We start from the raw sequence: 15,848 nt of genomic DNA on the forward strand, positions 1-15,848 counted from the left end.
TTGCTAATCAGTTTCAAACTGTATATGGGTTGAAAGAGTTGTTTTGAAATATAATGTGGGATTACCCATTTTGGGTAGTTGAATTACTTAATAAGCTTCAAGGAAGGCTGGATGGGGTGGGGGGTAAACAGGTCTGTTTGTCACACGTTGTGTCACAGATGTGGATATCTGAGAGATTGCAGCTTTAAGGATGGCCACAGGGATTTGAAGCAGAACATTTTAGCCAATCCTGCAAAATTGGTTTTACATTTGAGTAACTGAATCTTGGTCTGTTTTATTTTTTGTTATAGATAAGAATGAATGTGATATTGGTGCACACAGTTGTTCAGTGAGTCAGAACTGTATCAACACTGTAGGATCGTTTCAGTGTGTTTGCAAAGAAGGATACACAGGCACCAATTGTATTGGTATGTATTAATGGAATAAATGGTAAGTAGGCAAAGAATATGTATTATTCAGTTTTGTACACAGTGCCAATGCGACCAAAATGTTGGCGTGGTGACTGATTGAATTTATTATGGTCGCCAAAAACGTCTCTAAGTATTTGACATGTGCGTTCAGTCGTAACAGCAAAAACCAATGCATTTTTATTTATTTTTTACATTACAGTGCAGTCGGAACACTTCGTTATTTACGAAGTTGTCCGATTGATCATTGTGAATCCCGTATTAATTTTCGGTACCATTCGGGACTCATCACTGATTTTAGTGATTTGGTGAAAACAATCCAGATACTTGGAAAAACAATCCAGATATTTCAACTGGTGTGTTATTTTAATGCAGACAACCATTTGGAATATCTCAATTGATATTGATTGCTAGATCATGTATGCAATCGTCCGACTAAAGAAGTTCCGAATACTGTATTGTACTATACATAACCGATTGACTATGGGACATTACTGGTGGTTGCATTCGATTGAAGAACACGAGAAAAAAATCAAGTAAGGTTGCTCACCATTCATACTGTTCACATTGTAATCAAACGTGCAAAATGGAGACTGCATGGTTACAAAATGGGCATTTCAACAATTACGTAACGCTATATGGTGGACCATGGGATGCGTTACAAACATTATGAGGGAGGGGAGGGGTTGTTTGTGAAGATTTGCTTACCGGCAACGTCTTTAAAACAATGTGATTTTTTTAAAAGCATAATCTAAATACCGGCAGCCAAATTTTCTATTAGATGATCTTTTAATCAATTATTGATTTAAAATAATAAATTTAAAAGAAACAAACAAGCAAACAAATGCAAACCGAATAATGTTGGTTAAATTGCGTAATTGTGGCAGTGAAAAGAGGAGGGGATGACAAGGGTGTTACATAATTTTAGAAGGGATGGTTGTCTTAACGTTACGTGAGGAGCAGGAGGTAAAAAAAAAAAAAAAGCCAAAGTTTCTGTAATGTAATTATTGAACGGACATTTGCAAGTGTTGCGTTTGATCTTCTAACACATTACGCATGTTGCTACACTCGTTCAAATCGAATGCAAGCCCATTTAGCGGTGTGTGTTTTTCTTGCTGCGCAGGTGCATACGCTGTTTCCACCCAGCATGGAGTAGCATGTCAAAAACTTTCAAAGCAGCAAAATGTTGAAATATTATAATTCTTTAGGTAAACGAAAATCTAAAACTTCAAACGCAAATCAAGAACACGAGACAGTTGAGGCTAGTACTGAAAAATCAAATGAAGGCCAATCTGATAACAGAGCCAGCCAAAAAACGTCGAAAATTTAATGAAACTTGGCTCTCGCAGTTTCCGTGGCTTCAGCATAACGATCATACTGATACAATTAATGCACTGTACATATTGTAGAACAATTGGCAAGCATGTTGCTGGCACAACAGATTTTGTTGATGGTAGTCGAAACTTCAAACGAGAGACCTTAGTTGCTCACAGCTGAAGCAAAAAACATCAACAGTGTCGAGATGTCCTTTTGGGGACTGTCAGCAAACCTGTCAATGTAGCCGAGACACCCATATATCAAAGTTTGCAGAACCTGTCCACACAAAATAACGATAAGTTAGAAAAAGAACTTAAAATAAAATTTTAACACTGCCTATGTTATAACAAAAGAAGAAATGTGCAGAAATGGTGTCTGTGATAGCTGACTGTCTAAAGGATGAGACTGGTGAGGCAGTTCGTAGAACAAACTATATTTCTATGATGATAGATGGGGACACTGACACTTCTGTAACCGAATGTGAAGTAATATATGTCAGACCTCTGGAAAATGGTCTGCCTGTAAACAAAATTGTTGGTATGCAAGCCGTTGAACATGCACACGCCAATGGTGTACTAGATGCCGTGAACAAGGCATTTCACAAGCTTACAAGGACAAATTGGTAGGGTTTTGTGCTGATGGAGCATCTGCAAATTTTGGTGAACAAAATGGTGGTGTGGCAAAACTGAGGGCTGATGTAACAACACTGATTGATGTGCACTGTATGGCACATAGGTTAGAACTGGCACTGTTAAAACTTCCAAACCAATGTCCCATGGTGCAGAAAGTTAATGATGCAATGCACTGGCTATGGAAAACCTACCACTTCAGTCCAAAGAGTAGAAGAGAATTGAAGGTCATTTGCAAAGAGCTTAACGCCAGAGTGTATAACCCAGCACCTGTCAAGGGTTCACAGTGGGTTCCACACATTGACAGAGCTATTCGTGTGTTCATAGATGGTAATAAGAATAGCAGTCTGCACACTGATTCTGGACAGTACTGTGTCATCAATGCTCACATGGAAAATCTTGCTATGACATCAAAGAATGCAGATGTTCAAGGTAGAGCCAAGATTATAACTACTTACATGTGTAGTTTGGAATTTGTGGCTTTCTGTCATTTTATGGCTGATTTGTTTCGAGAAATTGCCACACTGAGTCCCAAATTTCAAAAACAAGATTTGATTCTTCCCTCTGCCATCACAGCAGTGCATGTTTGTTTGGACACACTTGAAATAATGAAACAGGAACCATTTAGTGGTGGATGTCTTGAAAATGTCTACACCACCTGTGTGGATAACCAGACAGGTCCTGTTGTGTTTCAAAGTATGCAACTCAAAGGGAACAAGGACACACTGTTGGACAAAATGAAAACCAACTGCAATCAAGCTCTCAATGTAGTCATTGCTGAATTGAACACAAGCGATTTGGAACTCTGTTAATCAATAACAAGAATGCTGATATTACTCAAGTAGTAGACAGTTTCACAATCTTCCACCATGACAAATGGCCATTGTCAAACACAGAACTGATGACATATGGTAATAAGGAATTGCACTGTCTGACCAAATGGTTTCACTCCAAGTTGCAGGATGCAACATTGATGCTTTGGATGCAGAATGGCGCCATTTGAAATCGCTGGTCAGTAACGTGTTTCCAGATAAAAACTATCTAAATCTGTGGCAGATTATGCTCACAAAGGAGCCATACAAGTCAGACTTTGTGAACATTCTTCATCTTGTGAAAATAATGTTGGTGCTGCCAATCAGTTCAGCTGAATGTGAGAGATCATTCTCTGCACAAAAGCGCATCAAAAATGATACGAGAAACTGCTTGACTATGGAAATATTTTACTGCCAAATTTATTAATGTATTTAAAGTTGCCAAATTTATTAATGTATTTAAAGTCTGTTACAATTTACATACTTGTACATTACAAAGCTGTTTGCTAAAATGTTCACTGAACTTGTGAGTTATATCTATAGGCAACTGATATGTTTATAACAAAAAACCCACAAGTTTATTAAAACTGTAGATATGTTTGTCTTTTGCATTAGTAAAATATATTAGAATATGGGGAAGAGAGACTGCAGCTCCATTGCAGTGACAGAAAATCTAGTGGACTTATGACTGCATGTAGAACACTGGTACATAACATGTATGTGCTATCCAGTAGGGTTTTTTGTAATACTATCCAGAAGTTATTTTCTGGCAACAAGCAAAGTTTTTTGCTATATTTAAATGTTGCTATAGACACCATCTTGATTTCTGTTTTAATTTAGTATACTCAAAAACCTGTAGAAGGGCATTTTTTTGATTGCATAATAACCATATTTTGGCTGTTGCTTAGAAATTATAGAAGCCATTAGCAAAAAAAAAAAAAAAAACCTCAGCATTGGTTTTAACTTGATTATGGTCCAAGCTCACTGTCCTGGGTACACACCTCTGTTATCTGGACTGTCTGTCCAGGTCATGGGGTTAATGGTTATGGTAGTTGCTAAAGAGTTTAGTGAGGTAGGAAGTCGGTGTAGTTACCTTGTTTCCCATTGAGTCAATAAATCCCAGGACCTACCAGCTGTAAGTCTGGTGGCTTAGTCACAAAACCATCAAGACTGGTGTATCTATATAGCCATAACTTTTAGACTTCTGGATTAATTTTTGACAAGTGTGTATAAGTTTATAATTTTTACTCACATATATTCACTTAAATGTTTTATAAATACGTAAAATAAAGTTCATATTTGAATTGGTAAGTATTATTTTCGTGGGTTTTTTTAATTTTTATGATATTTTAGATCATTTAATATTGATTAAAATTAGGCAAAAAAGTTTAAAAGTTGCGTTTACTAATGGGCATTTGTGGCCAGCTGTCCAGTATTTATGTCCATTATTCCCAATAACAGTGGTTTTCTGACCAGAATTAAAAAAAAAAGAAAAAAAAGATTCAAATCCCAATATTTAGTGATTTTTTTTGTTGGTACAACGATCAAATTTATTGTCAAATTATCTGTAACAATCGGCTATCGATCCATGAAAATGACCGTGACATGCCACCATTGTTGTCAGGTAAAAATACTTGCCGAAAACAAAGGTATTTTCCATTTAGGAGATAACCATATGGAGTTTTAGATTTGAGGGTGTTATTGTCTGTTTGATCCCGCAAATGTAATTTTTGACCAAAGGTGTTAGCCTGATGTCTATTGTAAACTGAATAATTTTTCTATGGAACTAACTGTATATTTGGTATTTCTTGAAAAAAAATATACCCAGCTCTCTCACTCCGGTTCGGAGGTAGAGGAGGAATGCAATTATCCGGCTGTCCTGGCTTTTGTCAGGGACCAGGTCTGACAGGTTTGCGGAAATGCAATACCTCAGGTCGAGGCCCAGCCAAAATTCTAGGGTGTCTCCTTCGGGAACCGTACCTTGAATGTGGCAACTCCTTGTGAGGAGTCGGGCATGCCACTTGGCCAAAAGGCGCACGGTTCTCTTTGTGAGATTGAAGTGCACAGTTCTCTTTTTGATATTGAGGCACACGGTTCTCTTTGTGAGATAGAAGTGCATGGTTCTCTTTGTGAGATTGAGGCACACGGTTCACTTTGTGAGATTGAGGCACATGGTTCTCTTTGTGATATTGAGGCGCATGGTTCTCTTTGTGATATTGAGGCGCACGGTTCTCTTTGTGATATTGAGGCACACGGTTCTCTTTGTGATATTGAGGCGCATGGTTCTCTTTGTGATATTGAGGCGCACGGTTCTCTTTGTGATATTGAGGCACACGGTTCTCTTTGTGAGATTGAGGCGCACGGTTCACTTTGTGATATTGAGGCGCACGGTTCTCTTTGTGATATTGAGGCGCACAGTTGCTTTGTGAGATTGAGGCACACGGTTCTCTTTGTGAGATTGAGGCACACGGTTCTCTTTGTGATATTGAGACGCACGGTTCTCTTTGTGAGATTGAGGCGCACGGTTCTCTTTGTGAGATTGAGGCACACGGTTCTCTTTGTGATATTGAGGCGCACAGTTGCTTTGTGAGATTGAGGCACACGGTTCTCTTTGTGAGATTGAGGCACACGGTTCTCTTTGTGAGATTGAGACGCACGGTTCTCTTTGTGAGATTGAAGTGCACGGTTCTCTTTGTGATATTGAGGCACATGGTTCTCTTTGTGATATTGAGGCGCACGGTTCTCTTTGTGATATTGAGGCGCACAGTTGCTTTGTGAGATTGAGGTGCACGGTTCTCTTTGTGAGATTGAGGCGCACAGTTCTCTTTGTGAGATTGAGGAGCAGGGTTCACTTTGTAAGATTGAGGCACACGGTTCTCTTTGTGAGATTGAGGCGCACGGTTCTCTTTGTGATATTGAGACGCACGGTTCACTTTGTGAGATTGAGGCGCACAGTTCACTTTGTGAAATTGAGGCGCACGGTTCACTTCGTGAGATTGAGGTGCACGATTCTCTTTGTGAGATTGAGATGCACGATTCTCTTTGTGAGATTAAGGCGCACGGTTCTCTTTGTGAGATTGAGGCGCGCGGTTCTCTTTGTGAGATTGAGGTGCAGGGCCCGTGCTTACAAAAGTTAAAGTCTAGACTTTAATAAAGTCCAGACTTTAACGTAATGCTATTTGAATGGTGTTGCCATGACGTTAAAGTCTGGACTTTATTAAAGTCTAGACTTTAAAGTTTATAAGCACGGGGCCAGATCACTGGCGGTGATCATATCCGAGGAGTGGGTGTAGATGAGTACCCGGCGGCACTGCCTACGGGGAAAATCTTGTCAGGAGCGCACATTTTCTGAGACGTTGGAGGCAGATTTTCTCAAACACCCGACAATTGTTCCCACGAGTGTGAGAGCCGCTTGTTGCCCATCGCCGAATGTGTCGTTGCCGATCATGGGTGTGGAATCGTTTGAAAGGCTGGCTGAGTTGATGTTCCAAATAAACAACCATTTAGGAACTTTCCTATTTGGGTTAGATGAGGCTGTTGAGAGCCTTCCCACGATGGTGAAAGGCTGTTTAGAGTTTGTGTCGAAAGCTTCTAAACATATCACTCAGTTATCTGGGCGATTGTTTGCGAACAGTCTTTTGTTACGGCTCGACCACTACCTGGCAGGGTTGAATGCGTCAAACGTTTTCAGTCCCGATTTGTCTTGACCAGTCCTGGATGCTCAACCCCCATAGGATTAAACAGCTTGGTGGACCCATTCTCTGATAGATTTTTACTCAGGTCACATGGTTGGTACATCAAAGGCCATGGTATGTACTGTCCTGTCTGTGGGAAGTGCATATAAAGATATCTTACTGCTCATGGAAAAATGAAGTAGGTTTTCTCTATGACTGTCAGAATTATCCAATGTTTGACTTCTAACAGATGAAAATAAATGTGCTCCAGTGGTGTTGTTAAAAAAAAAAAAACTTTAACATTAACCAAGATGTTCCAAAGGACTTACAGTTTTCTTATTATATAAATGTGGAACTGGAAATGTTTTATGATAATTTATATTTGTGGAAAACATTTAGTAGCAATATCATAAAATATTCTGGAAATTCATGACCAAATAGTATGATGAGAAAATTAAGAGTCACATCATCAAATTTAACATACACTTTTTTTTCTCTTTTTTTTGCATCTGCTGGCTTTTTCTTGACAAACTACATTGTAATAATATTTACAATAAATTTTTTGTTTTTGTTTTTGTGCAGGTGATAATTATGACATAAACACAAACGACTGTCAAAACCAGTGCTCTGATGATCACTCTTACAACTGCACAGATCTTTTACAAGACTACATGTGTAATTGCAAACCTGGGTACACTGGAAAAAACTGCACAGTGAGTGTTGTTTAGATTTAATGTATATTATTTGAATTGTTATACCGCAGACTCATGGTACTTCATCAAGTCTCCAGTTTGTCTGCCCAAGAGGATGTTTCTTCCAGGAAATCTTTTCTTTCTTTTTTTTGCTAAGCGTAAAAAGAACTCTAGCTACTGTGGCCATGTATTGACATTGAGCGTTGCCTTAGATATAAATTAAGCTAAATATGATCAGTCTAAAATAGGCCTAATAAGATCTCTGGCTTGTGAAATGTCTCCACACTATGCACCTATAATATATTCTTTTGATCCCCACCGACTGATGTCTAAGACAGTGATGCATGTCATAACGGTAATCACATGTCATGGCAAGTCTGCAAAAAGACCAATTAACTATATAAACACTAATTGTATTGGGTAGTTTTATATGTTTGTGTAGTAAAGTATTGGTAACAAGAGTACACTTAAGGGATTATTTTTGTGCTATTACTAAATGTTGTCTTTGACATTAAGTTACTAAAGGAAATGGGCATAATTCCAATATATTTCACATGATGATTAAGAAAAATACAATGTTTATTGTACATATCATTATGAAGGTTTTAAATATGTACCACAACACTATAGCCATTATTATTGTAAAAACAGATATTAATTTATAAGATTTATATAAATTTCTCTTACGGTACTTTACACAAACCACAAATAATGATGATTTAAATTGATCTAGCTGTAATTGTAATACCGTAAATGTACTAATTAATGTTTAAACTTCTTGTTCGTGTGGTTAACATTTTTGAATAGAAGAGTTATTTATAAGAATATGTTATTAGTTCCCTCCTGTCCAACTGGAGGGACTATAGGTTTAATCTCCATCCTTTGTCTGTCATTCCGTTCTTCTGTCCCATGTATAGTTTTCTAGATATTTTTTTTCACAGTGCCTTGAGATATTAATTGAACTGATATTTTGTGAATAGCTTTATTATATACTGTTTCAGATTAAGTTTGACTTTCAAGGCAATTTACCCATTTGTGACAGAGATACAGCCCTTGGATTTAGGAGATACAAAAATTTGTTGGTCCCGGTAAGGGACATGTATTGCTTTACAGTACTCTCAGAATGCTTGTTAATTTGAGAATAAGTAACAAGCTACGAGGAATTACGAATTAACTGTCAAGAGTGAATGAATTTTTGTAAACCCGAGCCTTTGGCGATTGTTTTACAACATTCATTCACGAGGGACAAATAATTTGTAACTCCTCATAGCGAGTTGATTATATTCTCTTTATTACCCATTGTCACTTTTAACTGATTTTTAATATAAAAACTCCACTGCTGTCTACAACAAAGTCATCAGCCATTATGTCATATAATCTTATATGCATATTACATGGTATAATGTAAGTAATGTCATGGCATAACAGTGTTAATTTTACAGCCAAATGTTTACATTACAAAATATAATATGACTGTATATAGTTGCATTAGAATTATTTTTGTTCTGTGCTATTGAAGTTGCTGCTTATAAAAATATACCATTTCATATTTATGAAACAAATGAGTGAAAATTATTCCCTAAATCTTTGTAGATCATATAATGTAAGTGTAATATGACTCATGAAAGGAAATATTATATGAATAAAAGTGAAGTTCCGGCAATGGCAAACGACCAACCAAACATCAAATTTTTAAGTCAACCAATCTGGCTGTAGAAGACATCTGCACACAGATATTGAAAACATATTACCCCATATATTTGAGACCGTATGGATAATAATAAACTATGTTGTATATTTTGTAATGTATGTGCTATTTTGTTTCACCGAAATGAAAAATGTTAAATACAGTCACAGATTTTTTTTACAAAGAAACAGCAGCAATTAAGGCCAAGTTAATAAAACAAAAAACAATCGATTTACTGATTCCCAACGGACGTGAATTTTATTAAAGTAAAAACTTAATTTTTGTCACATACATAATTATTATGTATTATTATATAATAAAAATATATCTGTATTCTTATTGGTCAAAAACCAGTCACATGACCTTCCATCAAAAGTGATACTGCCCTGAGCTGGTTCCACCGGTCCAATCAAAAGAGATATTGCCCTGGTAGATTTAACCAATGAAAATAAAGATAAGACAAAATTCTAGCCAATTAATGAGTAGGTAACGTACCGGTAATGCAATGTCAACTGCTAATTCTAATGTAAACAACCATAAACTTGTGACAAAAAGATTTGCTGTTCTTCAATAAAAAGATAACATCTTTATTCATACTGAGTTTAATTCTGCAGATTTAGAAACAAACAACCCCTGCAATTGCCCGTGGCAGTCGGCAATGCCGTGAAGATTGCAACATTTGTTTTGTTTTTTGCCGTGGACTATATTGGATTTTTTTTAAGATGTATTTTTTCCTTATATTGTAAAAAAATTAAATATACTTTGTGGACTGAAAACAGATTAAAAGTAAGTATTAAAACAGTAACTATACACCGTTATTACTAAAGTATCTGAACCTCAGCTCTATCTGGCATGATTGGAAATTTTGTAAATTCCCAATCCAAAGTTCAACCAGCAAACATTTCGCTAACGTTCGTGAACTATTTGATTGGTTCCCGACATGGCCATTTGATTTACCTAGAAGCGCTTAAACAGTCTAGCAGTCGTTTTTCTGCTCGGTCTGGCTGAACTTGATCCAGCAATAAAACTAGTTTCAACTAGGTCATTGCACTCTGTTGACTGTTTATAGTATGTGCATTGCTGGGACCACTGGATTGCAAGGGGGTGACAGCTTAATACATTGTTGAACCGTGGCCATGGTGCGTTATGGGTATTTTATTTTCAATAAAATGTTCATCATACACTTCTACAAGTCACTTGGAGTGTTATGGTCAGCCTGATGATGAGATATTTGTAGATATACAAATAATAAATAAAAATAATAAGAAAAATTCTCAGACATTTCTATTGACAAAATATGCTACCCTTTTCTGGTGCCGAGTGGACTAATCCAACAAAATAAACCAAACTTTACCAATTTACTGGAGTTTGAAAGGGGGATTCAGTCTTGGTGACAGATTTCCAAACAGAAATTATGCCGTTATTAAAGAAAATTATTTAAATTCTGTATCGCATTAAATATATTCTGACACTTTGATGTAATATAATTAAAAGATAAAGATTGAACTGGCACATCAGTGCGGACTGACTATGTTGTATATGATAAATTGTCATCCCCTTCCAACCCCATTGTTCATGATCGTGTACTGTCATTGGCAAATCTAGTGTTAACTGTTAGGTCACTTTCAGTCAACGAATACTGCCACTGGTATAAATGAATCTTACAGCATATTGGCAAACAACACACATAAACTCATCATTCAAATTTACTTACAATCCAGGGGGCAATTTCACAAAACATTTTAAATTTACGTCTGTTACTAGCAGTTATACCGGGCATACACTTACAAGTGTTTGGCATCTATTTCACAAAGAAAATTACATCATTACGAAAAATGGAGCATTTTAAAAACAAAAGAAAATGAAATATGTGTATTTCTAACTCTATTTGTTATACTATAATAATAATAATAAAAATTGTGATTTAGTTGTAGATTTATATTTCAGTGCAAAACTAGGCTTACAATGTTTTGTGAAATTGGGCCCAGAGTTGCAAACATGTTAACGGTAAAATTGCAGTGGAAAATGCCATGGACACTATTTTTCCACAGCAATGTTTTTGCTGTGGTCATTTTCTTAAATGCAGAGGTAGAACGTACATGTATAATACATCAAAATGCAGTTAGAATCAGCACTCTCGGGATTTTATGTTACAGATAGAAAATGCATTTTGAGGTAATCGGTAACTGTTCAGTATAAATGTATGTTAAAGGGACACTCCTGAGTTTGCTGCATTGTAAGATGTTTCCGACTAATAAAATATTTCTACGATTAAACTTGCATATTAAATATATTTTCTTGTTTAGAATATCAATGTCTGTATATTCAATGTGTTTCTGGTCGTCTTAATATTTGTAACAAGCCCAAACTGGGTTTTGTCTTCAAATAATTTCGTACGTACGAAAAAACTATATTTTAGGAAATAAAATGAAATTTAACCTAGTACAAATATTAGAACGATCAGAAACACGTTTAATATACAGCTACTAATATTTTATGCAGAAAAATATATTTGATGTGTAATTACATTCGTCAAAAAGTCTCTGTTAGTCGATAACACCTTAAAAAGTTCAGCAAACTCAGGAATGTCCCTTTAAGATTTATCACATTTTGTGTTTTATTTTGCTATTAATATGATTTTGCACTCTTGCTGGTTATAATGTCCATAAAACATGATATTGCCCTCAATGATGGTCAATAATTGATAATAATTTGATGACCAGATAGGAGAATTTTGTATTGAATGTGATTTTATTATTCAGGAAGAAATTGATGAATGTCAGCTGCTGCCGTGTGAACATGGTGGGAACTGTACTGACCGTGTTGCAGATTTCACGTGTAGCTGCCCAGATGGATGGGAAGGGAAGACCTGTGCAGATCCGTACAACTATTGTAACAGCACTACGTGTGACAACAACGGAGCCTGCTACAGCCTCAAGGATACGTTTTACTGCAGGTAACATTAACGTCAGTTCAGTTTATTTTATTTCTAATTAAGGTTCCAGCATGCTGTCCTTGACACACACCTCAGCTATGTGGGCTGTCTGGCCAGGATAGGGGGTTAGTGATTAGTAGTAGAGATATCAGTGTTGTGGTCTGGCATCTCCCCATTGAACCATTCACTCTGTGGAAGCCAGTACTGAGATCGATGGTAAGGTTATAGGCAGACCTGTTTATTTTGTTTTGTTTAACGACACCACTAGAACACATTGATTATTAATCATCGGATGTTGGAAAGAAAGAAATGTTTTATTTAACGACGCATTCAACACATTTTATTTACGGTTATATGGCGTCAGACATATGGTTAAGGACCACACAGATTTTGAGAGGAAACCCGCTGTCGCCATTACATGGGCTACTCTTCCGATTAGCAGCAAGGGATCTTTTATTTGCACTTCCCACAGGCAGGATAGTACAAACCATGGCCTTTGTTGAACCAGTTATGGATCACTGGTCGGTGCAAGTGGTTTACACCTACCCATTGAGCCTTGCGGAGCACTCACTCAGGGTTTGGAGTCGGTATCTGGATTAAAAATCCCATGCCTCGACTGGGATCCGAACCCAGTACCTACCAGCCTGTAGACCGATGACCTAACCACGACGCCACCGAGGCCGGTATATTGGATATCGGATATTGGATTACAAACATTTGGTAATTTTGACATTAATTCCTTGACGATACCGAAAAACACGAGGGTAATAATCTCTTCATCATATAATCTCAAGCTTAAAGGTAGGGTCAACTCAAACAAGAGCCTTATGTGTTGGAAAGATGCATACCCAGACCACCAACACATACTGACACTTTAACAAATGAAACACATGTAATTTTAGAGTTAATAAAAACCATGACTATTCCTGCTAACTGGGGGCAGTCATTTTGTTTCTGTGACGACTGGTGGTATAGCTTGGGGCGAAGTGACGTCAGCTCCATCCATCTCCTCTATGCACAGTGTAAACAAATGCTCTGATTTATGACAAGGTGCTTCGCTTTCATCAACCTGACTTGTAAAACAACATAAATGACTTGATAGTATAATAAACTATTTAACTAAGTATATTTCAATTTCATCAATAGAACGAAAAGGAGTTTTTTTTTTTTTTTTTTAATCCAAAGAAAAAAGGCATATTATTAGGCTTATTGGTAGGGTACGTTCGAGCAAAAACGACCACTCATGATACCCAAGTGATACTTTTCTTTTCTTTGGGACGACGTAATTGGTCAGTTTTGTGATTTTAGATGGGAAAGTCTACTTAATCAAGGGTTTTACAGAATTACTTACAATAATAAAGTAGGACGGCTGATAATGCCCATTACGATTTGTGGGGTATCTGTGCAGTTACCACACAATACCCTGTGATCTTAATAAAAGAGGCACGTCTTTTTAGTGTGTCTAGACACAGTGTCTGGGGACCGTCTAAATATACACCTGCCAAACAGGAACCACAGGTACAGGCCACAGAAAAAAAAGACCAATTAACCAAGAAAACACTCCGATTCTGATTATTATTTCAGTACATTGATTAATTTATGTACAAAACATAATACAGTTATTTTAACACTGACAATGGTGGTTTATTTTGGATTGAAAAATAATATATAATTGTTGCTGGCTTACTGGGATGGCTATTATTACAGAACATTGTGATACATTCGCAAAAATCAGGTATGTTTTGTTTCTTCAGTTCGAAGACTAACTCCTGATGTGACACGTTAGGTATTACGTAACCACCAGCTCTGCAGAGGGTGTATTCACTGGGATGGTACAAAATGGCTGCGCCCATTATATATAATAGCCGTCACATTTAACCGTTTTATTAATTAACTATACGATTATACTTGTTAATATTAAGCAAAAATGTGCATTATATATCGTTGAATATGTATACCAGGCCAAATGCCTTAATCAGCAACTTTAATTCCATTCAGCCATTACGCGATATTCAGATGACGTATGAATATGTGGCATGCAGTCTTTTTTAATGGGAATGACGTCAAACTCGAGTGACATCATTTTGGATGTCCTTACATCAAAATAAACTAGTGCATAAAAAATTTTGTTTGCTGAATGCTGGACAGCTTTCAGTGTAAAATTGCTATTGAAGTGTTTTTATTTGATGACTATGAATGCATATGTCAATTACATTTGCTTAGATGTCAATAAACCTAGTGGCGTGACCTCAATTAATTTACATCTAATTTGCAAAGTTATCAAATTCATAAAGTATGTGATCTGAAAAATATCACATGCACTGAAAATGTAAGATGTATGATAAACTATTAACTTTAACTTTATCTTATTTGTTACGCCTTGAATTTCGTTTAGGTTAATCTTACTAAATTTAGATAATGATTTTCCATTAATGAACCCTCATGTAAGGATGACAGATAATCAACAGTAATATATTTATTATTAATATAATTAAGAAATATTACCTAGTCTGGAAATTAATTACATGATCAGGTGATGATGCTGTTAAAAACAAATCTTGTAAATTGATCATACAGCTACATGTAGTTGATAGATAGTATTGCTTGAACACTTTGCTCGCTCCAGCCAGTGCATCACGACTGGTACATCAAAGGCAGTGGTATGTGCTGTCCTGTCTATGGGATGGTGCACATAAAAGATCCCTTGCTGCTAATCGAAAGAGTAACCAGTGAAGTGGTGACAGCGGGTTTTATCCCGCAATATCTGTGTGGTTCCCAACAATATGTCCAACACCATATAACCGTAAATAAAATGTATTGAGTGCATCATTAAATAAAACATTTTATTCATTTGAACACTTTGTTGAAATCCTGATATGACCACTAGCAGTATACTTTCAGTTGTAAGGCTGGCACCCAAGGAACACGATGTGAAACCTCTCCCCCGGTGTGTAAACGTATCGATCCATGCACAGACAAAGGCAGATGTGATGAATCGGGAGGAACTGCAAACTGTACTTGTGAGAAAAGTGAGTAGATATAGGCAGGGATGTGCATCAATTTTACCTCACAAATTCAAGAATAATATGTTAATGATTTTGTTTGGCACCAAACCCTTTCATGATGGTAGGCAAGAATATAATTGTGTTGAATTCTTGTTAAAATGCTGTTGTTACTTGAACAGATTATGCTGGGGTGTCGTGCCAGCTGATTAAAGATTCCTGTTCTGCTGATCTTTGTAATCCGGGAGGAAGCTGTAAAACTCAGACTGTTGGCTACAGCTGCGAATGTATGGATGGTAAGTACTGCCCAGGACCGTGTGTAATTGTGTGGGCATGTGTTATGACATACAGCTACTTTCATTGTGTTGTGAAGTGTTATAAAATTTTATATAATTGTAACACTAGGTAACAACTTCTGAAATAATAATGGTGTATGATACTTATCATGGATCATACAACTGGCTGTACAATAATCGAGATATATCAGAGATGTGTGATAATTATCACGAGTATATATTTTTAATTCTCGATTGATGATATGCATACATGTACTCCAACTGTAAAACAACAAGTGATATTTTATTTTCACTTCCCGTAAACAGGACAGTACATTTCTCTCATATCTGGCTATGCAAAACAGACCCATTCCATGACATCGGCCCATATGGAATAAATCTGTCTTGTATAGGCTAT

General features: G+C 36.6%; 1 protein-coding gene across 1 annotated transcript in view; it reads left to right on the forward strand.

Annotated features, from left to right (window-relative positions):
- The window catches only part of LOC121379508 (sushi, von Willebrand factor type A, EGF and pentraxin domain-containing protein 1-like), a 38,282-nt gene that overhangs the window by 10,532 nt on the left and 11,902 nt on the right, over positions 1-15,848 (forward strand). The window contains exons 4-8 of the mRNA XM_041508151.1: positions 291-407; positions 7,422-7,552; positions 11,981-12,174; positions 15,055-15,182; positions 15,338-15,451. Coding sequence (XP_041364085.1) covers positions 291-407; positions 7,422-7,552; positions 11,981-12,174; positions 15,055-15,182; positions 15,338-15,451 — 684 coding nt within the window. The remainder of the gene's footprint in view (positions 1-290; positions 408-7,421; positions 7,553-11,980; positions 12,175-15,054; positions 15,183-15,337; positions 15,452-15,848) is intronic.

This window comes from Gigantopelta aegis, chromosome 8, assembly GCF_016097555.1.
Source record: "Gigantopelta aegis isolate Gae_Host chromosome 8, Gae_host_genome, whole genome shotgun sequence".
NCBI lineage: Eukaryota > Metazoa > Mollusca > Gastropoda > Neomphalida > Peltospiridae > Gigantopelta > Gigantopelta aegis.